This window comes from Copadichromis virginalis, linkage group LG4, assembly GCF_057382275.1.
Source record: "Copadichromis virginalis isolate Kocher_CV1m ecotype Utaka linkage group LG4, C_Virginalis_male_GT1.1, whole genome shotgun sequence".
Taxonomy (NCBI): Eukaryota; Metazoa; Chordata; class Actinopteri; order Cichliformes; family Cichlidae; genus Copadichromis; species Copadichromis virginalis.
In genome coordinates, this window is record NC_140621.1 from 22527659 (window position 1) to 22551902 (window position 24244).

General features: G+C 40.9%; 1 protein-coding gene across 1 annotated transcript in view; it reads right to left on the reverse strand.

The window, feature by feature from the left end:
- The window catches only part of coro7 (coronin 7), a 107866-nt gene that overhangs the window by 53051 nt on the left and 30571 nt on the right, over nucleotides 1-24244 (reverse strand). The window contains exons 8-9 of the mRNA XM_085454243.1: nucleotides 20379-20462; nucleotides 19420-19502 (exon numbers count right to left, since the gene is read on the reverse strand). Coding sequence (XP_085310369.1) covers nucleotides 19420-19502; nucleotides 20379-20462 — 167 coding nt within the window. The remainder of the gene's footprint in view (nucleotides 1-19419; nucleotides 19503-20378; nucleotides 20463-24244) is intronic.

Here is a 24244-nt window from a genome sequence, read left to right on the forward strand (position 1 = left end):
CGTACAATAAACAGAACTGCCCACCCATGTGTTTTATAGGTAGGATGTTGGTATGGGGATTGATGCAGGATGCAAGCACACACCCCCACACCCACAAACAAAAGCAAACTGGCCCATAGCTGTGAGCGGTTGGTCCCACGCTAACAACACAAACACATAAAACAGCACCACTCCTGTCATGCAGGCACTATTATATCAATTTGCTCAGATGGCACAAACTTCCTGGTGAAAAAAAACAGAGGAAATAATGCAGGAACCTAGAGGTTAGTGGGTTTTAACTGTTTTTTGTCCTTTTAAAGCAGTTTTAGCCACCATGTTTTTTTGAGGTTCTCAATATTTATCCAAACTGCTATAGACACACTTTTTTTTAAGGTGTAAAGGGACTTACCGTCTTTTGTACAAATAATTATTACTGTATATGTGCAAGCTGCAGTGACTCAAGGTTTGAGAATTGGATATGTAAGTAAATAGGAAGAGGTGGAACAAAGGAAGTTTCTGTGTGTGGGTTCTCTCCTTTCCTACTGTAGAACAGTTCCTCTTTTTTCCCCCTGGCTTTAAAGGAAATCTGGTTCCTGGACAAGAGCCAGTTTTGACACTCACTCAGCCCACCCTGCTCAGTGGTCCCTACTGTAGTTTTGTAATTTCAAGAGACTCACACACACACACACACAAACACACACACACACACACACACACACACACACACACACACACACAAATCTACATAAAGTTATCTTTTTTCCCTCTTCTATTCCTTTTCTTGGCCTTTCTTTTCCCCGCATTCCCTATTTTTTCTTTCTAATTAGTTTCCACATTCAGGGTTAAGAAGAGGCAGCCAATGACAGAGTGTTGGAGCACGGGGTCATGTGGCTGCAGGCAGCATTTGCCTTCCCTCGGCACTTTACAATCTTTAATTCAATTGACCTTTTCGGTCGTTTCTCTCCCCTCTCTCTGCCGCTCAGTTTTCAATTTTCCAAATATCCCCACTGCCCACACGACACATCTGACCTCCCAGTAACCTCCAACCATCTCTCGGACATCAGTCTAGATTATTTACAGTCAGCAGTTGAGGAAATGAAATTATTGACAAAAATCATAAGATGAAGCATTCAGCCTATTATAACCAGCAAAGAAAAAGCAGATAAATAGATGACTGATATCTTCAGTATAAGAACATCTATACTGGTGCAAAGGTTACTGCTTTAGTAATGCTCATCAGCAGAGGTGTGGACTCGAGTCACATGACTTGGACTCGAGTCAGACTCGAGTCATTAATTTTATGACTTTAGACTTGACTTGAAAAAATGTTCTCAGACTTGTGACTTGACTTGGACTTTTACACCAATGACTTGGGACTTGAATTGGACTTGAACCTGTTTACTTGAAAAGACTTGATATTTTACCCCAAATATAAAATTTAACATGCATATTATATAGAGATTGAAAATGTGACGTCATTCTCGGGTAGAACCGCAAAGGATTCTGGGAACTCGTGGCAAGCGGTACTAGCGCACGCAGGCTTTCAATTAAAATCAGTTATACAGCAATAAAAAGAAACACAAAAATGTCAAGAAGCTGTTGTATTATTAACTGCAATAGCCGGTCGCATGACAGCCACAGGAAGCCGACGGGTAAAGAGATCGGTTGTTATCGGATTATGTCGTTGAAGAGAAATTGTTCAAGCCATGTTTCCGAAGTAACAAAGACACGACGGATGGCCTGGATTGCAGCCATTCAAAGACCAAATATAACGTCCCAGAACACTCCAGCTCACAGGTTAGTCTGCTCCAAGCATTTACACGAAGGTCAGTGTTTTTTAGTAGTTAATACCTCATTTTCATAACATAATTAGTGATATAGGTTACAAGCAAGTCTGGCGCTGAACAGAAATGGTCGCGCTATGCTCCTTTATTTATTGTGCATAAATAGTGAATTGTCCTGACACAATATTGCGTTTCGCTTCTGTTATTATGGTACATTGACAAAAACATATACTTTTATTCACAGGATAAAACAGGTTTTTTGTATCACTAATTGCCCAGTACGATTACAGCATACAATATTGTTGTCACTGCTACATTTCTGTGATGGGTACCAGAAATTATTTCCACTACTAATTAATTACCGTTGAGCTCAAAGGTCCTATTAATAAACGGTTAAGGAATGTGTATTTATGATGACGATTTGTGAGACTGGTAAACTTATGATACGTACGATGGTCTTTCGTTCTACAAGGTGCATTTCAAGGTCCTGCACCCATCCGTCGGTAAACTGTACCTGGGCTTGTTGCAGTGACCTGAAGTTACTAAACTTCATGAGTGTATGCACTCACTCCAAGAACCGTATGATTATAAATATGCATATAAATATGCTAAGATGAGATAGCTGACTTCATCTAACTAGCAAATGTTTTCCAGGCTACGTTGGTGATACAGTTTTTTTAATGTGTATGATATTTTTGTCATGCGATTTTAAAGCCGGTCCTACAACCGCATCCAAGAATAACATGCAGCTTATCTCAGAACTGTCGGTGAAAATTATTCTTGGAGCTAGGTTTAATTGAGCTGCATTTTAAAGAGGTGCAATTTCACAATTTGTGTATATTTTCTAAGTTCACTATTTTGTCATGTGTTGAGAAAAACACAGATTTTAAAATTACATGGTCTAATATTTACATTTAGCATAACTGCAACATTATTTTTTTCGTTTTGTTTTTTTTAAAGACTCGAAAGGACTTGAAATTCAAAGTTTCAGACTTGTGACTTGACTCGGACTTTTACACCAGTGACTTGAGACTCGACTCTGACTTGCCTGACATTACTTGAGACTTGACTTGAGACTTGAGGATAAAGACTTGAGACTTACTTGAGACTTGCAAAACAATGACTTGGTCCCACCTCTGCTCATCAGCACACACAAACTGTGTTTTTTCCTTATCAGAGGAGAGAGATTCGTAGTATTGCTGAGCTGTATTTCGTTCCTTGTGATGTTGGTGTGTGGTACAAAATAAAATTGTGGCAGAAGAGAGTAAAAGAGCAAAGGGGGAAAAGAAAAGCTGAGCAGGGAAAACACACGACCACTTTGTTTTTTGGATCCAGGTTCTCCAGCTCTAGTTTTTTGGCTCTCTGCACGCTTCTTCTCCTGCCTCACATTCCACATTTCCCTCCTCTAAATCTTCCTGAAAAGTACTAATAACAGATGAAGGCTGGTGTGCCACTGGTTTCTCTCATGCCATACTACTGTATGCCTGTTCCAGCAGATGGCCTAGCTGCTGCTCTGACCAAAAAAATAAAAAAGCAACAAGGAGAGAAAGAAGGGAAAGTCAGAAAGAAAGAAAAACAGGGAAAGAAAGCAAAGGAAGAATTTGACTTTGGTTAGTTCTTGGCAAAATACATCAGCAGGCACACATGTGATTCATTTCACGTGCAGTTCGGTGAATTATTAGAAATAAAAACAAATGGCAGCCTGATTTCCCGAGTACAGATATTTCTGTCCATGCAAGGCATGCATTTGTGTCTCTTTCAGTCATCGTCTCACCCTCGCAGGAGAGCGCTCACTGATCCTCTATATCATTTCTACAGTGGATGGACAATGCAAGCTGGCAGTTAATGTACAACAGAGGCAAATGGGGGCTCTACATTGATTTAAATATGGATTTACATAAAGCAATACCCTAGGGCTGCAAGCATTTTAACTCTTAATTTAATTCATAACTTATGGAAAGAATAGTACTTTTTCACATTCACATGTTCATTTGACCTCAGATCTCAGTCACGTGAGCATAAAAGAGGGAAAAATCTATGTTCCCCAAACAATAGCAAGCAGCTGCTGGTGCTGCTGTTCAATCGAAACGTTCTCAACTCAACTATTCAAGTTGTTGTGACAAGTGTGAAATGAAATAAACTTTTCCTTTATTAATTTTCTTCATTATTGCTTCATTCAGGCATTTTACGTTGCTCTGGCGTTTGGCAGACAAGATTTCTGTGTGGTTTTTCACAAGCTAGCAAGGTGTCTAAAGACTCGAAGAAAAATCTAAACAGAAATGAGAAAACCAGAAATGAGGAGTGATGAGCCAACGAGTGCTGCAATATAAAAAGCAGAGGATGGAAAGAATTAGAGGAAATTAAAGAGGTGGAGCACTGATGAAATGCGAGGGGAGGGGGTCTGCTGTTTCTGGCTAAGTCCAAGCAAGGCCACAAGAACTGATAAATTTATCCGTCTTTGGAAATCGACTGATGCGGGGTCTGAGAAGCTGAAGTTGTGGAGGTGTTGAGTGTGTGCATGTGTGTTTCTCTGTGCCCAACAGCCAGCAGGGAGCACCTAAAAAGTACCGCCTATCACCCTTGGAAAGCAACCCAAGTGTGGTTCTCATTTGAAAGGAATGGAGGGATGGAGGCTGGGGAGATTTTATTTATTTACAAAAACATAAGCAAATGAGTAATATGGTATTAATGAGATGAGGTTGTAGCAGATGGTGAGGAGGTCATAGAGGGTGAAAAGGGTGTAGGAGGTCTTAAATAGTTTTAAACACTAAATTCAATTACTGTAGATGAAACTCATGCAAGGAAACAGTTTTTTGGGCCTCCCTTTGTTAAAAATATAACTAGCTATAACCATCATGGCACTAAGCTCTAATTAATTAATAGCACGAGTTCTCAAGCTGGACCTTAGTAAGGTTACTAACCTCACATGCCCCTTTTAAGAAAAGCTGTGATGAAAAATGATGAAGGTCTAACCACAGATGTTCACAGAGCCAGCATAGTCCAAAACTCCAGTGCCTCAACACTGACAGCTCAAATCTGACAAAGCGAGTGACATTAAATGGCCCTCTTGGTTATTTATTTAGTTGAACTGTCTGTTGTGCTGTTAATACTCTTACAAAGCACTTAGCTCTTAAACTGAGAGTAGAGTGAGTATTACAAACAACCACAAAAAGGCAAAAAAAAGAAAAGAAAAGAAGAAGAAAAATCAGTGTTCAATCTCTCAAGATAAGATTCACATATTGCAAAGAGACTCTTGTTTCTAAGATCGCACAAAGTTACTGAAACTCTCATTTAGTCACAAAAAGGAGGCAAAAAATGCATTGTGGTGAAAGTGGGGGTCACCAGTGGGAGAGGATCTTCTGCCTGTTTGGCCAAATCTGCAGTGGTGATTTAAAAAAAATTTACTTGTGTGTTTCACGAGATAAGTACAGCTTCACTGACTGAGTATAAGAAACATATCGTACAAACAAAAAAGACTGAAACATCAGATGAGGCTGAAATAGTAATTTAACAATTGTTTGTGATGTGTTGTTTTGGTTTTGGAGTGCAAACAGTGTGTGGTGTGACTTGCAAAACATCTTCTACTGCCCCCCCCGCTCATATCATCAGTTCCCAGATATGCATAAACATTTATCTTAACATTTAATATTCATATCAATACCTGCACTATAAAAACACAATGACAAAGAGAAGCACGGCGACAGGCATCAAAATCTCCAAAAGCCTTGGGGTCAAGCATTCGAGTCACTGATATATAACCTTGTGACACCAGCAGACATTCATCAAAAGCTGCTGTGTACACATCCTGTGTAACTTTCAAACTTTACTTGCATCACAGCCGTGCTATGTATACACATCTGCAGATTCCACATTGTTTGTAGCTGAAGCTCCTGTGTAATCTCAAACTGAGCCGAGCTATGCTGAAATGTGGGTGGGCATATCATCCGCACAAGGGAGTGAAAAGAAAAGTTTAAGTTCATTAAGGGAAAATAATGACTGGCATTCGAATGTTTGGTATAAGTAATTACCGACAGATTAAAGTTATTTCAGAAATATGTGTGTGTTTAAACATATATGGAGGGTGACGACGTTCACACATTATGTGCTGTAATCCTTTTCAACACTATAAGCACTCACCGTTTCTGTGTCAGACACAATGACTTAAAGTATGTAGCTCTTGAATTATGGAGTCCCTCCCTAAATGTTAAGTGGATTAAATGAAGCAAGTAATTTTTTTAACATTTCATAAAGAATTTTGGAAATATTACACAAAAGCTCTCTGAACATATTGTTTTCAAGGATGCTGGTTAGGGTGGACTGGAACAGTGTGGCATACTTACTAACCACTCAAATCACTTTAGACTAAAAACCACATATAACCATACATTCATTCAATGCTTTTATTCTGGTGATCACTTAGAAATTTATTAAACAATTACAGCTCAAACTGCATGCGCATGTGTATGATCTTACCATGCGGAGTGTTCCGCCCTAATGTTTTCTGGTGCAAAGGCCGATTTCAGTAATCCATATTAGTCACACTAATTCCATCTGCTCCAAACACGCATCCACTTCCAGGCCAAACACAAACACTCACTGGCAGAACATAATGGCTATCCCAAATGATCCTGTCACTACAGGGTGGAGGCCACTGAACTCTGACCCTTGCATGGTTCATCAGCTTCCATGCAACAAACACCTGTTTGTTCTAAATGACTAACAACACTCAGATTAAGGGGGGTAAATCAGAGTGGGTCATTACACTCAAAAATGTTGATCTGCTAATTCTGTCTGCAGCAGGGGTCTGGACAGTCACAGGTGTCAGAGAGCTGATTAGCAGTGACATGGTGAAGGAATAGCAGAGCAGGATGAGGCATTTTGCAGACTATTATCTGGCAATTAGAAGTTAATATATCCTAAATACTCTGGATTTAACAAGGATAAACACACACAAAGACATCATTTTATATATCTGGAGTTATGATGTTACAAGCCTGTTTATACTTACTGATTTTTCTTTTCTGCAATTTTTACAGATTAAATAAAACTGGGAAAACTGGTGGCATTCATATTAAACATATTTATTGAGACGGTAGTCCGTGCTAACTGATGACAGACATAACACAACACTGATTGTGATTATTTTAAGTTCAAAATACAATCAGTATAAAATATAGCAGGTTATTCCTATATGAACATCAACAATACCCAGTGGAAATTCCCCAAAATGAGGTAAATCAAAGACAGATCAAATTCAGTCATAGTAGAGTAAAAGTCAAACAGCAGCTGAGTCTGAATACAATCACTCTCAGACAGATTGGTAAAAACCTGCAAACAATTGCCATCTAATTTCTAAACAGACAGATTAACAGAGTCGGTCTGTGTCGATGAGCCCAACTCGTCTCTGATGCACCTTTTTGTAACAATAAAACAGCAACTGATGGCAACTAACTGTGGAGTGTCACAGACCAGGTTTCCATCTGTGAAGCAACCATTTCAAAAGGCAACAAGACGTTAAGTTCACTGTTCATGGTTTTGTTGTGGACTCCAACCTCTGTTTCTCCTACCGTGACTCTAGTATTACGGTGCTATGTAAGCCAAAGAAGAAAGGGAGCCCAAGAAAATAAAAATGGCTTAAGGCAGGGTGTAAATGAGTAAAAACATAAAAACCACCAGTATCGTGTCTTGAGTAGAGCCATTCATTACTTCAGGATGTGTACCAAGAGTTACAGTCAACCTCTGTGTAGTTCGAGTAGGAAAAGGCTACTTACGGCCCACAGGGCCTGACCAGGGTGTGCAGGGACATATCCTGGTATGAGGCAGCTGGGTGGTGCTACGGTCACTGCAGCACAGTGAGAAACTCACCACCACACAAGACAAACACAAACAAGAACGTCCGCTAGGCAGGCTGACGCCGCGTGCCTCTGTGGGTGCCTGCCAGCCCGGGCTGTGGCCTGGGGGCGTGTCAGTGGCGGCAGCGAGCCCCAGTAGGCACCCCAAGTCGATGGGTTCACCCTAGTGGAAAGTCTGCATCAGTCTGCAGAGACTCCGCTGTGGCTAAGGGAAGGTAGCAATGCAGCAGAGCCCCCCCCCCCCCCGGCAATTGATGTAGCCATTATAGCCATTACTTCCCGAACAACCACAAGCTAAATGTATCAACCACGCACAGTAGAAAATAGCATAACTGTGGGGAGGATGAGAGGGGAGGGCAAGGATTGAGGGAAGGCAGCTTTAGAGACATAAAACCAGAGAGTTGAGATAGAGAAGTGAGAGGCAATGGATGGACAAATCAGGACTATATGAATATGATGAGACCAAAGAGGGGAACAACTTCATAAAAGTATGAGTTGAATACTGCGAGCAAGAGGAAGCCATGAAGCGAAAGACCAGAAGACTTTGAAGAGGGTCTGGAAGACGGATGGTGTGCTACTGAAAAAAGTAAACGACAGCAGACAGAAATCTGGAAGAAGGGGGGGTCCTCTAGTTCAACCACTACATATTTTCCCTCGTAAGGGATATAATTTAAACAAACCCACTAAAGGTTTGGAGCAGAGCAGGCAATGCCAACTCCATCTCAGCAGTCAGTGTGCATGTTTTTTTTTCTTTTCTCTCTCTGTTTTTTCTATTTCTTTCATTTATTTATTTAAAAGAGAGAGTGCATGTTAATAACACAAACATGCCAGGTCTGGGATACACAAGCGGCGGTGTACAGATACACAAGTTAAGTTAAAATGACCCTAGATCTAGTGTGCCATAAATCTTTGTTTCAGATGTGCCTTGAAACACTAGGTAGAGGAATTTGAGGACTAAATAGTGACTCCGTTTTTCTAAGAAATCAAGTGTTGATCATAGATGATAAAGCTTTGGCAGAATAAGAAGGACTGACCTTTAAGGCGCTAGGAAATTTGAAAATACTTGTCAGGTCATCTAAGAATATTTGAGACTTCCTGTCCCCACGGTAAAAGCAGAATTGAGAGATGCAGAATCTGACGAATATTTTTCAGTCAACTCGATTCCCAGTTATAGTCAGTTACATTTTACACACTGACTGGCCGGGTGTGTACAGGTGAGGCGCCAGTAAGGATTTGAGCTTCCTCAAGCTGTTTTTTCTATTTTTTCGTAGAACGGCTATTAAGCCTGCCTTCCAGCATATTGTCCATTAGCAATCCCCTTCAGGCAGACAGAAGAAAGATACTACTGCAAGTAAGAAGGAAGTATAAACTTTTCCAGAAACAAAAACTCAGCATAGCAGGAGTATCATTTATAAGATATCTCAATCAAAAACCTCAGTTTAAAACAAGTGCAACTGACAAATGTTTGCTGTTATTTGTAAATGTGCAGAAAAGTTTAGAAGACATGGCTAGGAGCACTGTAAGCGCTGTGGTTAGTTTGCACAGTAGTTAGCGTGCAGATGACTGAAGACAGTGCACAGCCTGTCAGCTCACAGCTGTGGATCCCCACAGCTTCACATCAGCAGTGGACCGTGGGTGGACCATGATGGCCAGGATGTGTGGAGAACAGTTAAGAATAATACAAGTCACCTCAGTAGTGTGTGTATGTGTATATATGTCTCTCGCCATTTGTCCATCAACCGTCTGTTTTTTTCAGTCCAGTGCTAATGAAAGGTTTCTTCCCCTGGAACACCAACCAAGTAGGTTAGACTGAAAGGCCCAGCAGCTCCCGAGTTTTGTCCCTATGGACACTAAAGAACAAGCAGCCCCTAAAAGTTTTTCCAATAATGGGGCCTCCTTCTTTATAAAAGCTGGTCTTTTGGTCAAATGTTTTTATCTAACGTGCTTTGTAATGAATTTGCTCTTTTACTATCACTCCAAGAGCCAATCTACCCAGCTGTCACACTAAGAAAACCAGTGGAAACGAAAAAACAGCAGGATACAGTAAACATTTGGGTACAAAACTGTGAGGGCACTGCAGCTATAAAATGACTTTCAGCTGATAAACACATTACATGAACGATTTCCTGGAGATTAAAGAGACAGAAAATAAAAGACGAAAGTTGAAGATAGCGTTAAAACACTATCCAAACTTGCAAGTTGTTAAATCATGAATCAACTATGATTGACCTTTTGGAAAGCTTAGTTCAAGTTTATTAGCCAGACCTAGGTCTGATTACTTTAACTACCTTAACTAAGAAATTATTTAATAAACAGAATTTATCACACAAAGTGAAGTAAGCTAAAATATCTCAAAAAGCAACACACTACTACAGTTGAAACAAACAAAAAAGGTCATTGACGTCTATCAGCCTGGAAATGGTTACAAAGCCATTTCTGAAGCTTTAATAGTCCAGCGAATGACGGTTAAAGCATTTATCCACAAATAGAGAAAATGGAATAGTGGTGAACCTTTCCGGGAGGTCACAAAAGAATCCAGAACAATATCTAAAGAACTGCAGGCCTCGCTTCCCTTAGTAGAGGTCAACAATAAGAAAGAGACTGAGCAAAAATGGCATCCATGGGACAGGAGAAAACCACAGCTGACCATAGAATAGAAAACAAATGCTCGTCTCACATTTGCCAAAAATATTGTTATGATCCCTGAGAATTTGGAGAAAGTATTTGATGGACTGATGAGACAAATGTCTAAGTTTTGGAAAGTTCAAAACTCGTTACATCTGGCATAAAACTAACATTTCAACAGCTAATTTTATAAAAAGGATATCACACCAACAGTCAAACATGGTGGTGGTAGTGTGATGGTCTGGGGCTGTTTTTTTGCTTCAGGACTTGGATGACTTTCTCATTGATGGAACCATGAATTCTGTTCTCTACCAGAAAATCCTGAAGGAGAAAGTAAGGCTATCAGTCAATGCCCTGAAGCTCAAGACAACTTGGGAGCATGATCTGAAAAACACCAGCAAGTCCACCTCTGAATGGCTAAAACAAAAAAAAAAGAAGGTTTTGAAGTGATTTAGTCCAAATCCAGACTTAGATCCAATTGTTATGCTTTGGGATGACCTTAAGCAGACCGTTCATGCTTAAAAACGCACCAATGTGTCTGAATTTAGGTAGGTTTGGACATCTTCTCCCCTTAATAAACAAAATTATAATTTAAAACTCTTTGACGATCTGTAACATTTAAATGTGACAAATACGCCTACTCAGGTAAGGGGGCAAATACTTCTCCACAACACTGTATGTCTATAAGAGACAGCACATTAGGGTCATCACTGCAGTCATGTTGTAGTGACTGGTCTGAATTAAACTGCAGTAAAAACATAAAACAAAGACAGAAAATGAAGAAGTGCAATACATGCTGTTTTAACTTTGACCAAAAAAGGCCAAATAGTGCATGAACGTATAGCAGAAGAAAGGCATGGAAGATTACGTTTATGTCACTCCACCTGTCAAAACCTGCTGAGTGATCATGAATGCTGTTTGGAAAAGGTCTGCGTGCAATGAAAAAGGCAAAGAAATGGCCGACACGTCTAGACCTGTGAATGTGTACGACAGCAAGTCACATCGCTTGTGAATCCACACGTGTGTTTTTGGCTGCCCAGTCCAGCTTCCCAGTAGGAATGCAGCCCCTCCATCTCATGGTTGGGCTGCTGTGAGAGACACCTGTGCAACACAAACATGCATGCATGCATGCAAAGCACTGTAAACTTGAAGAGTAACAGAACCCCCATTACAGCAAGCACCCTGTGTCCCAGCACACAGACGAGATTGAATGGATGACACGGATGAGGAACTCTACAGACTCAAAGCAAGCAAACCACACTGTAACAATCATCCATGTAGGTCTGGTTGCTTGCAACAATGATTTCAGCAGTTTCCACAATTATTCAGTAGGTGTTCAATTAAAATAGCTGATTACCATTTTAAACTAGCTGTTTGAGCATTCTGTAAATTAAAAATAGCTACAAATCCAACAATTAAGATAAAGTCCACTTTTCTTACCATCCTTTGTTTCCAAAGGGAAAATGTTTTATTTTTTAGTTTTTATTTTTTTGTTAAAAAAAAGGAGAACAAAGGCACAAAACAAGACTCTACCTCCCACTAGTCCCCAGCCTTTTAGTCCTCTCCCTCTGCGGTCTAACACAAAGCATGCATACAATAGCCGGCTGACTAATTGACCTTCCTGAAATAATGTTAGCTGGCCTCATACAGAGGACTCTCAGTCAGTGTTAAAGCAGGGAAGTCCACAGAGGTTTCTTCAAGAGTGCACAGACCCTGAGGGTCCTCCACCTTTTCTTCATCAGTTCCTCCAGTATGCTTTGCACAATGGTGAAATTATTTCCTGGCCACCACCACCTCCTCCGCTCTCCCACCACCAATTACATCTTGACGGGTTTTTTTTTTTTTTTTTAATCTTCTTAGGCCAAGTGCACTTGCCCAGATGCAGACACACAACTCTGAACAGGAAAACAAAGGGGCCACGCAGGTGCAGAGCAGCTTTGTTGTCATAACATTTCCATAGAGACGAGTGAAATCTGACAGGCAGCGATGGAGTTCAGACCCTTCGCCGCTATTTTCCTCTCTGTTGTCCACCTACTACTCAGTAACATGTGCATACATGTACACATCATTTATGTATGCATGGCTGACTCTGTGAATAAACACAATTAAAAGATGAGACTGCGCACACAAATAGTCAGTGAGCAGCAGCAGGCTTCAGCACTTTTCCTATTAAACTATGCATGGCATATTACTCCTGCCTCGCTGACACTGACATGTTTCCATGCTGTGGGCAGACAAATAGGGCCCACATGGGGAGAGATATCAGCCAGAAGCACATGTGGCCCACCTGCCACCAGCCAATCAGAGAGCGTTGAGAAAACTCGAGAAACAGAGGGAAATTTTTTTTTTTATTGAATTTCCTTCTGTTTTCTGTGAGTTCTCCTCTTAGGCAGCAGACCTGCCAATGGCAGGATGCAGATTGCTGGTTTCTATCATGGAAACCTGACCATAAAAGAGAATACAATGAGGAGACAATCCACCTAGCCTGCTCTCGCTATTAAATTAAAGGAAAAGTCTGCTCGCTTAAACAGGCTTTAAAAATAAGGAAGGAAAGTTGGGCTGGTTTTTTTGAAGGTCCAGATGTGGCTGATGGCTGTGCAGAGAGTATACAGACTATTTACACATGGGAAACATCACCATTTCAGATATTATGAGATCAGCTGTGGCATCACTGTTGGCTATCATATCTGGCTTCCAGTATTTGGTTGACACATTTTCGTTGGCTGAAATTAATAAAACAATGACTGTAGTGTTTAGTTGACAAGTTTCAGCTTCAGACGAGTTCAGATTTGTACAAAAACGTCTGATCTGCTCAGCCACAAGGAACCTTATTGGACAAAACAGCTCAATGGAGGACAAACATTTTTTGGTTCTTTGTTGCTTTTATATTTAGCCCAGCCAACTATATTGTGAGAATTATAAAGGAAGACTCACTACCATGGACGTAAACCGCTTTGAATTAATGCTGAAAGGTGACACTTTATTAAAATTTATACAAAATTTATGGATTGTGTTAGATGCTTCATCAGCTTTTAACTAAACTAAAGATAAGAAGTACCACAAATTTTATTCTGCTCTTTTCTCAGGCTGTGTAAGTTTATCTATTTTCATCTCTCCTGTGCATGTAGAAGAACGCACATAACATATAAATTACGCGGCCATGACTCAACTCCTGCATGTCTTTGTTCATCCATATCCTGAGCTGTCTGTCATTCCCTTCTTACCTCTGTTCTTTTTTGCAAGACTATTAGGCGCACAATGACAGGCTCCAGTCTCAGAGGCAGGAGTTAGAGGCCAGCCTGCAGGGTGGGTGTGGGCAGGGTGCGAGGCAGAGGAAACCATGTACTAATGAGAAACACACTTCTCTCCTTCACTCAGATTGGTCTTCTTACCACAGCAGAGAGAGGTGGCATTTATCCAGGAGGTGACTGGCGTCCAGAACCAAGGCATGATTTTAAAAACGGGAGCTCTGTACCGCACGACGGTTCTTGAGTCTCGTGAAAGGCGCAATCACGAGTCTTAGAAAACACATGGATTTGTTGAAAGGCACTTGGGTCCAAAAAGAGGGGGTTAAACTAGAATACAAATTTCAAAGGCATTAACAGATGGTAGACAAATCGGGTTTAAAAAAAAAAAGAGCACAGTAAAGGAAATAAGTAAAACACAGGTAAAAGAAAAGGAAGGAAAAACGATACATATAGAACTAGCTGCTTAAGTTTAGAAGATCTCCATCAAATTATTACAGTTCCCTTCATTGATACTAGCAGTGTATTTATTCCTCAGCTACTGGATATCTAACCCACAGAGCAAAGAAACAAGTGCTAAAATAATCCTGAGCAGTGTGAGCAGCAAAGATCCTAACTGTTATTGTGAGTGCATTTCCAATAAAGGGAAAAGAAAGACAATTTTCCAGATGCTGGAGAAAAACAATACCCACAGCTGCAAGTGCAACTCTGCTGCTGCTTTTGTTAAGGTTTGAAAGTGAAGTCTGACACGGTCTCGAGCCTCATAACTGAGACAAATTGGGGGGAGGCTTCAGCCTTCTAGTACCAAACCATTTGTTTAAATACCTTAACAACATTAGGACGTCCTCAAGTGCAATTTAATGCAGAGTGACTTCCTGCGACTAGTAATCTCCATTTCCATACCATTAATGTAAAGTATAAAAGAAACTAAAGAAATACAAAGGTACATGAAAGAAAACAGGAGGGAAAGAGGGTGAAAGGAGGCAGCCTAAGGTGGGAGTGAGAGACTTTTTATTTTTCCTTCTGTGGTGAGTTCACACAAAAGGGTCCTTCTGATCCCTGGAGTGCTGAGCACATACCTGCGGGATGAAATCAAAAACCCTCTGTGAATTATATTAAATATCCCCCGCCAAACGCTTCACATATTTCCATCTGCTTTTACCGCTTCTGAGCAGCTCCATTAGGTCTGGCTCTAAAAAGAAAAAATACTAAATTAGAAGCCCAGACACGAGCACCTTCAAAAACCCGGCTCTCCGTTTCCATTTCATCTATCCGTAATGGAGAGGTAGATGAGTAAGGGGTACAGATAGTAATAGACAGAAGGTCTCGGAGGCGGTCAGGTAAGGATAAAGATTCGTTGAAGGATAACAGCTGACGGTAGACCTTTTTTTTCCGTCTTTGAGTTAATCACAAGGGGGAATTTCTCAAACTAAGAGCAAAAGAAGTTTAGGATTAGCATATGAACTTACACATGCAGCCAATAAAGGTTCATAGAGTAATGATATATTCACCAAAAAAAAGAAAAGAAAAGAGGGGATTTCAAAGCTCCCTCCTCCTTTTTCATCCTCTTCTTCTGGTCAAACTCCTTCTCCACTTAATCACAAACTGAAACCCTAAATGGCTAACAGATTTCAGATGCCATGTTTCAACTGTCAGAATGCTGACCGAGCGCGTGCGGCCACATCTTTACCCTATACCATCCCCCACAGCCGTACTGGTGAGCCTTGACCCTGCAGATCACCTGAAGAAGACTGTAGTTTTGCCTTTTCCTGCACCTCAAACAGTTGTGTTTGAGCTGGACCCAAACAACAAAGCTCTATTTTTTTTTTTCTTAGAAGGTGAACTCCTAGAACAGAGAAAGGTCAGACTATCATTCAAACATTTAGTGGTATTTTTTTTCGCTCTGGTTTGGTAAACGGCCCTGCAGCTGCACCTAATACCCACAGGAAAGCCATCATCTGGGACTGATTTTGGAGAGCCCGGGCCGCTGCAAGAGAAAGGAGTGACTGTTCTGTATAAAAGGCTCGTTCTCTTATGGGGCCCAGGCCTCTTCTCAATCTATCTGATTAAAGGGAATTTGGCTCAATTATACACCTACTGACTGGGCCCTGCGCTCAGGCACGGCCCACACAGTCAATAAGGAGCGCAAGAGTACAGGCAGCGCACTAGGAGTACTCCTATCATCCACAACAAAAGCCTCTCTCCATCAGTTAACAGCACAGTCTGTCAGCAGCGCTTGCCTCAGAGGGCAAGTCCTTAGTATAACCTGTGACTGGTTGTAAAAGCAGTGAGGCTGGCTCTCCAGGGGCAAACATATGTCCTTCCCAATCAACAGGCAGGTCACAGTGATCTACTTAAATCAGCCTCTAGCCAGACATTAAGAGACACCAAAATAACAGAAGGTCTAAATGAGCATGCATGCAAATGTATGGTGTTTGTGTCCATTAGGAGAGGAGGGTAACACTGATAGGGACCGAGAACAGTTAGAGGAGGTCACAGCCTGAAATTCTCTTGAGACTGCAGTTCTGTCAAGCTGAATGCTAACCGAGTAACCCCTGGAGAACTGACTGTCATCTTTAGACCCGATTACAAGCTAGTATGCAAGCAAACATCAGCGAGAGGCGGCTGTGTAAGTGTGGTCAAAGTATGTTTAGCTGCTGAAGTGGGGGGAGGATGCATAATTATCGTGACGTCTCAAGCATTTACACAACAAGCTGGTAGCAATCGTGCCCAGCTATAAAGTTCACTGATTGCAGCTGGCTTAAAGACCCAATTAAACTCATTATTATAATTCTGGTTTATAGGGGGAAGAATATGAGGGAGAGAGCAGTGCACACAGACCCGCACAGTTCCTCGTTGTGCAGCTCTACAGCTTGCATGGAAAACAGGCTTGCAGTAATAGCCACCTTAACATAGTTCAAAATGCTCCTCTCAGACTCATCACCCCTCACTTTTTTCATTCTCCATTTCAACCCCGACCAAAAAATAAACATTTCCAGCCCATTATTCTCCATCCAAATTATATTCCACCCACAACTCTATTTTACTGGCTCATGATCCTGGGCCTCTTTATGTTGTGACAGTCCAAAGAAAACAGTTCTACTGAATGCTGTCTACAAGCAAAGCTAACCTGATACAAGCCAGCTCACTGCTTCAATTACACACCATGTTTACCGCAGCTGATTTAATTAAAAACAGGCAGGAAAACATGAACAAATCCATCTTTATATGCACCTCAGGCTTAAAACGACAAGGAGGAAGTGCCCTTCTATGGATGTTTGACTTTGAGTTTCCTTGGTCACTTGTTTTCAATCTATTAGGTGCAGAGAAAAATTAAGACAATATCCCCTTTTGATTAGTGCATTTTGTCTTTGCCATAGCTGCTTGGTAAAACACTAATGCAATGCTCAGTTAAAACAAAAAGAAGTAGAGGGGGGAAAGGAGGTTAAAGACAGTTTGTTCCTGTCGGGAACAGGCTGATTGATGTTTAATTTAAGCACTCGTGCTAAAAATATTACACAGACATGGACACAGTGTCTGAAATGAGAACAAAAATCTTTTTCCACTACTTACAAAATAAGACACAGGTTAAAAAAAAAGACAGTGAGACAAATAGGCAGTCAGCAACATTTTGACCTTGGCCATTAAGTAGAAACCAGCCAGCACTTTCTATTATCAGTAAATACTGATTGCAGACTACATCTAGTAGTTTAGTTTGATAAAGAGGTTGGCTAGTGCTTACATGGATATGGCTGAATAGAAAGTAATCACTGCATTTTCCCCTCAATTTGACTCCTGAAGCATTGTTTGTTTTTGACACTGATGTATCCCACTGCAGAGAATAACCAAATACAATGGAGACTCGGCCTGTAACGGCAGCTTGGGTCAAAAGTCCGGCAAGGGCCGTAGTTAAAAATACATTTAAAAAAATAAGAGTGAAGGTTGTGAAAAATATCAAGAGAAAAATGGGGATAAGCTGGCATGAGAAGTTAATAAACACGAAGTTTCACTAATAGGCGCACAACCCGATACTAATGTTTGGCAATTGTGTGGGTGCAGTTGTGGTTTCTTTGTTATCCTTATACATTTTTTTCAGTGCCACTCTTTTCTGGAAACTTGGCTGTACAAACAGTTATCTTCTAGTAATAACAGAGTATTTTGAGGGGAAAAAAGGCACGAGAAAAAACTGTATATCATTTTTTAAGCTGTGTAAGAGTGAGACGGCAATATTGAAAAGCAGTAAATGATGAGGTCTCGTCTCTCGGTTAAATGTCTGTTTCTTTTATATCAGTGCTGGTGTACAGACATCTGGAAGGGATGTGGCCTTGCGAGTAAAAGCTCTCTGACACACATCTCGGCATATGATAGCATGATTGAAGTGATTTAATACAGGACATCCAAAATACTGCGGATGGGACAGCTCCAAACCTTGCAATTAGGTCCAATGGAAAAATCACAGCATTAAAACTGAACTACTATCAAAAACCAGGAAACCAAAAGGCTTGTCTCAAATTAAATCTAATGAATTTAATAAATGTAAGATGAGCCGTTTCTCTGTCAGTTTAAAAAAAAAGGGGGGGGGGGGGGTGAAGGGAGGCTCATAAAAAAAAAAAACAGACACTGGCTGAGTAAGATGAGAGTCGGAAGGCTTAACAGCTTGTCCTCAGATTAGTGACCGTCCTCACGCTGTTTGTCCATTATCTTTGAGTTGTTCTGGTTTTCTGGTTTTTTGGGTGAGCTTGACTTGACTTGTATGACTTGTATCATGGATCTCACAAAACAAATTACCAGTTTTGGTAACAGGAAGTAAACACTGGCATCTGTGGCATCACGTATCCCCTAATTCCAAGAAAAGTGCACAGGCACCAAACAATGGGATGATTGCGAAGAGGCACTCAGACATGCAACTATCTGTCTCAATCAAATGAAAGAGGAAATAGAGGAAATGGAGACGAGTGGCGAGCACGAGGGCAGAGGGAGGGAGAGCAGAGGCTGGTACTTAGGGACCTTGCTGTATTAACTCCTCTCATTCACTGGAAGAAAACAAAAACTATGACATTCCACAGAGACCGCTTCCCTCTGGTAGTGTTTTGTCTAATAAAAAACTAGGCCATAAAGCTTCACACTTTCTGGTGCAGCCACACGTGGACACCCAGTCTGAATAGCAGTGCCAGAAGAACAAATGTTGAATCTGTCCTGCCGTGGCCATTTCACATATGGCAAGAAAAATGCTTTTTGCAGTAATAATAATGATAATAAATTTACTTCATCCACCACAGACTACAGCATGACCCGACAAAGTCCAGTCACTTTATGAGTGGAATGACTTGGAAGGCCAGCCTGTTCATAACAACACTACAATGCATGAGCTCAATCTAACAAAGGAATCCTCACTCCCACCTCCTCTTTTCTCTTTCTTCCTCCATCCTTCTATTCCCCTTGTCTCCCCTCTGGAGCCCAGCCACGCTCCTGCTGTCCTCCGGTCCTCGGCAGCCGTGTTTGGGAAAATAAACTGAGCGGCTGGAGAAATGACAAGCAGCGAGCTGAGGGAGGAAGTGTCAGTGTGTCTGCTGCTGCTTCCTGACCCTTTTGCAGCAGTCGTAGAGAGAGCGACGCTCAGCACACATGTGCACACGCTTTGCTCCACTGAGACAGTACACGAATCTGTCTGCGACATTCCCGGAAACAGCAAGAATGTGGAGGAACAGTGTAAAAACTCTGGGAGGTCCACATGCCTGTCTGGCCATATATCATTGCATATGTGCCAGCTACACACTAATATGCCCACCTACATGATATGCACACACAGATACACCGTTGTACTGCAACACATGACCTCGTAAACTCTCACTCACAGACAAACACTTAAAAGTGAGAAGGTCAGTGTCATGGCTGTGTGAGTCAGTTATGGACACAAACTGATGCTGTACTCACCCACTGGAAGTGCCGAGCGAAACAGAGCCGAGCGAAGAGGTCAGCTTCCTGCTGTCCCAAAGTCTCGCCTCACGACTACGCATCTAAACAAACAACAAAGTAAGACACTGAGTACTCCGAACAGAGACAGAGCACGCCAAAAGGGGTCAAATAAGTTACTTTTTTTATATGAACCTAAGAGGTGTTTTTGAAATTGTCACATATTACAGCGCTATGTGATGCTAATTTTCAATTTTGATTGCAGGATGATTGCACAGGTCATCGGGTGGGAGGTAACCTCTCTCCAAACAATCAGTCTTAACTCAGACTGACTGCAATCACTCACACAGAGGAGCGCAACTCGTCTGCGATGTATCTTTATGCCAGTGGGGAATCAATTGACACTATTACTGATTGTATTCTACACTAATCCAATGTTGCCAAGCACACATGCAGCTAAGTCCCTGCTTGTGGAGGATTTTCTGAATTTCCATATCAAATCTATGAGGTTCTGGCTAGACTCTGAATGTAATTAATGTGAAACAGATTGAAGGAGTCGGCAGTACTTTTCACTGATTTATCACAGTTATCACTGTGTTATCATAAATTGCAGGAAATAGGCATCTGGACCCAATTCAATGGCAAACACATAGCAAACTCCAATCAGTCTTTTTTTTTTTTTAAATCGGCTGCTTTACCAGCATCTTAACGCAACAAGACGGCACCTGATTGAAAATTTATTGCACACAGTTGGAATAGTTTTGGTCATGCCAATCACCATTTCCTCTTGTGTGATTGGGAATTTTGGAATAATATATATTTTTTTTAAATGCATGAATAAAACAATTTCCTGCCTGCGGTGTCTCGTGTTTTTGGTGTAAGTTTTATACATCTTACTGTACAAAGAGGCACTGATTCTGTAATTCTTACAGTGACAAACACTGTACCAAGTATAACAAGTTGGCTTCACACTTTCTCACCGTATCAAAGCCAGTGGTCAGTAAAAGATCATCTTTGGTCCACAGGATCCGTGAATCCTTGTTGCTTTGAAGACTCTTGGCACTCTATGGGAAAAATAATACAAAAAAATAAATAGATTACTTGACTTTCCAATCGGCATCACAAGAAGACAAAACACGTCATTTTTCCTGAAAGTTAAAGTCTCAGTGGTGAAACCCAAACTTTATAATTAAGAATTTTTATTGAATTAAATGCAAAAACATCAAAACAAAAGGAATGAATAAGGCCGCTCAAAGACGCAGACATGGAGTGAGGTGTATGAGATAATTTGTACAACAAGTTATTGAGTAATAGTCAAGTATCAAACATCTAGGAGATACTATTGGAATCACAACAACTTATAAAAAAATTGTCCCCATTGCTGCTTGACCTCATTTTTACATTTTTACAATTAAGCCTTCCAAACATCTTCTCACAAGGATGTCCATCATTTGTTTAGCAAAAATTTTTAGTGTCAGAGTTGTCGATTCTTTCCAAAGCTTCAGGGCTAGAACCACATCAATACTCTCATTACAGGCTTATTCAACTGTGGTAAGGTACCTGAGGAGATCCTTGGTGACATGGGGGAAGTCACACTTCAATCACTGATCAATACAATCCAAAACCTGCATGTACTGACTATAGGAATGTTGGCACATAGATGCACCTGGATGTTACTTCCTATACAATCTTTAATTTATATGTATTTCCAAAAATTATCAGATCATTTCAAATTATAGCTTTCCCTAAGTTTAACATACAAATCACCTTCTTTAAAGAAATCATCTAGCGCTCTGACGTCATCTCTCAACCATTCAGCCCATTAGAGAAACCCCCAACTTTACATATAACCTCCAGGTCTAGCTCAAGATAACTTGGGAAGTGATGAGTGTATGATTTGCAGCAAAAAGAAGAAAGGGGAAGGACTACAGACAGGATTCACAGGTGCCTCACATCCCCGTGGCTGGACAGAACAGGACTTGCCCCATGAAAGGAGAGCTTGTTATTGTTGATGTAGCAGACAAGGGGACTTCTGCCTTGAGTGCAGCTAAGGTTCCTAAACTGTGACACTACTGGTGTATTCATGAGTCTTTGTTGCACAGTTTCCATGGGGAATATGCGCAGAAACAGCACAACCGGGCCGAGTTTACCGGGTGGTCTCGAAATACAAATGACACACATTGTCAGAAGTAATGCCTAAAAACAACAGGGAGTGTTGAAATGTAAGGAATGTGGCAATCTGTAAAGACAACATATTAAAGAGGAGAAGGCAGAAGAGTGCATGTAATTGAGCAGGATTTTGTGTGTATTGTGTTAAACACAGAGTTTCTACTGACTCACTTCATATGGCATGTGCTGTGATTATTGACAAAAGAGCTGAGACGAGATAAACTAAGCTCATTCACAGAATATCCATCAGCTACTTTCAAGTGTTAAAATCACTTATTAAGAGCCTATCCATCAGGACAGGTAATACAAGTAAAGTCTCACAGCCACTCTCAGTCAGCAATTCCCCCAATATCTGTGTAGTAATACTAAAGTTACACTGAGCTTTAAGCATAAGGAATGGGAGCCAGTGATGAGATTTCCATGGAACAGGAGCTGTGAGCCCCTCAGCCCAATATGCCTCACAAAATTAATGCTGTCTTCTTTATGGACATACTAACCCCGAGGAACACGGCTGAACTTCTGTGTATGGCAAGAAGACAGAGGCTTGTTTTCTAGGACTCAATTCTAACAACCTCCCTACAGAGCATGCAGCCTCATGTCAGAGGGTAATAGGGCCTGGCACTATACAACCTCCATATATATGCTGGGCAATGATAAATCTGCAGCTGAAGCCCACAGTTGGTCAAACAGGGATGAACACATAACAATAAAAGGCAGTTTAGAAAGAGTTTTGCAAATTTGAGTAGGGAAGGACAAACATATGTGGGACCTATCACTTCAAACTCAAATCCCACTTCCTTTTTCCCCCTCCCCCTTTCTGATGTTGTTCTTGACACAGTCTGATTCTGGTGGTTTCAGAATTGACTGCTCAGAGGAAGAAATTGAAGATATGGTTTATAAATGTTTCAAGTAAGCATTTCATCCCTGCCGATTCCTTCCAAATCCTCTCCAGGCACATGTTACTTTGAAATTTCCAAACTATGACTGACACACTTCGGTAGCTCAGGGCACAGTTCTTTGGACCAAAAAAAGAAAGGATAAGTGTGGTCATTTACTGGAATTGATGCTTGTTTTATTTATTTCACTGAATAGGAATCTTAAAAGTTCACTCCCTTCCCCAAAGGGATCGTGTAATTGTGTCTTATCTTGTTAAGTAGGTTACAGTTGTGGTCAGAAGTTTATATACACGTATCATGGGCATGAATGTCTTGGTAATTTGGGGACTTTTAATTATGCCTTTGAACTTTTCCTTTTCTTTTGTTCCAGGGTGGAATGATTGTACCGTATATATCTTTAATACTTTAAAAAACACTTTTGGGGGTTAAAATATATACATAAACTCACTTAAATCTTTGAATAAGTCATTCTGAAAATTCTATATCTTTTAACTTGACATGGCCAAGGCCTATTAACTTCTTGTTGCCTACTACAACTGGTAGCCTCCCTTTGCCAGCATAAAAAAGATTTGTTTGACAATTTTCACTGGATTGACCAATACTCAGAACAATGGGGAAGTCCAAGGAGTTCTGGGAAACTCTAAGAAGGAGAATTGTAGTATTTCTAAAGAACTGCAGAATCCAACAGCATCAGTTCAAATAGTTACACTGACGTGTCACCACTTTGCAAAGGTCTGGAAGAAGACCCAAGCTGTCACCCTCCATATGAGAGGATATTATTGAGGAAGTTCAAGAAAAACAACCAAGGCTCAAGACTCCCATGAAATGGAATAATGAAAAAAGAGAAATACCTCTAAATTCTTCAACTTCACCTGCTGTTTTAGCTGTTCAGCTGATATCTGCCCATTGCACATTATGGAGAGTGCACTTTAATCTCTAATGTTAACCCCCTCTGGTGATGCCACAGGGGGACAATTGAGCAGCTATACCTTAACCAGACGCAGGGGGATGATGAGATCATCTAAATCCAAACCTTCCTGTCTGCAGTAAATTTTATAACCTTCACAACAATAGCTGTTAATAGCAACAAAAGCTTGTGATGGCACCAAAGAAATAAGACAGAAACACCTAAAGGTCAGCAAGATTTTTGATATGTTTTTAGACCATCCACCATGAATCTTAAATCATACCTTCATGAACCTCTACCCTACTTTTAGACCTGCCTGCTAAGTGGGAAGGACAGAAAGACACAGTTCTTTTTGGTAGATCAAATATTGGACCTTTGTAAACAACATCTGGTGCAGAAAAACTTTGTTTAGTCATTGTAGTAACCCTCAGGACTTCACCACAAGGCAGCCAAGCAGGGCATGTAAACCAGCCTGGATTCTGTCTGCAGATATCTTTTAATATTATTAAACACATCAACATGATGTCATCCTTCACCCAGATCTGAAGGAATGTGCGGCTTTAAGACTTTCTATGAAGATGTCATCAGAGCTTGCTGGCTGGATCCACCGCAGTTCATCTTAGTGTTATCTGCTGAGCTTTTCACTTTTTCAGACTAAACAGTTTCAGCTTAAGCAAGAGTAATACAGACCTCTTGTTAAGCAGATATTGACCTACAGAAATCAGATGCTGATTTTAGGATGAGTCATTTCCTGATTGGCAACCACTCAGGGCGGTGACTAACCACATGTTGGAGATCTAAAATTATATCCTGCAAAAACCTGACGCCGCTGCAAACAAAATTATTGTTGACAAAGCTACATCTGCACACGTCA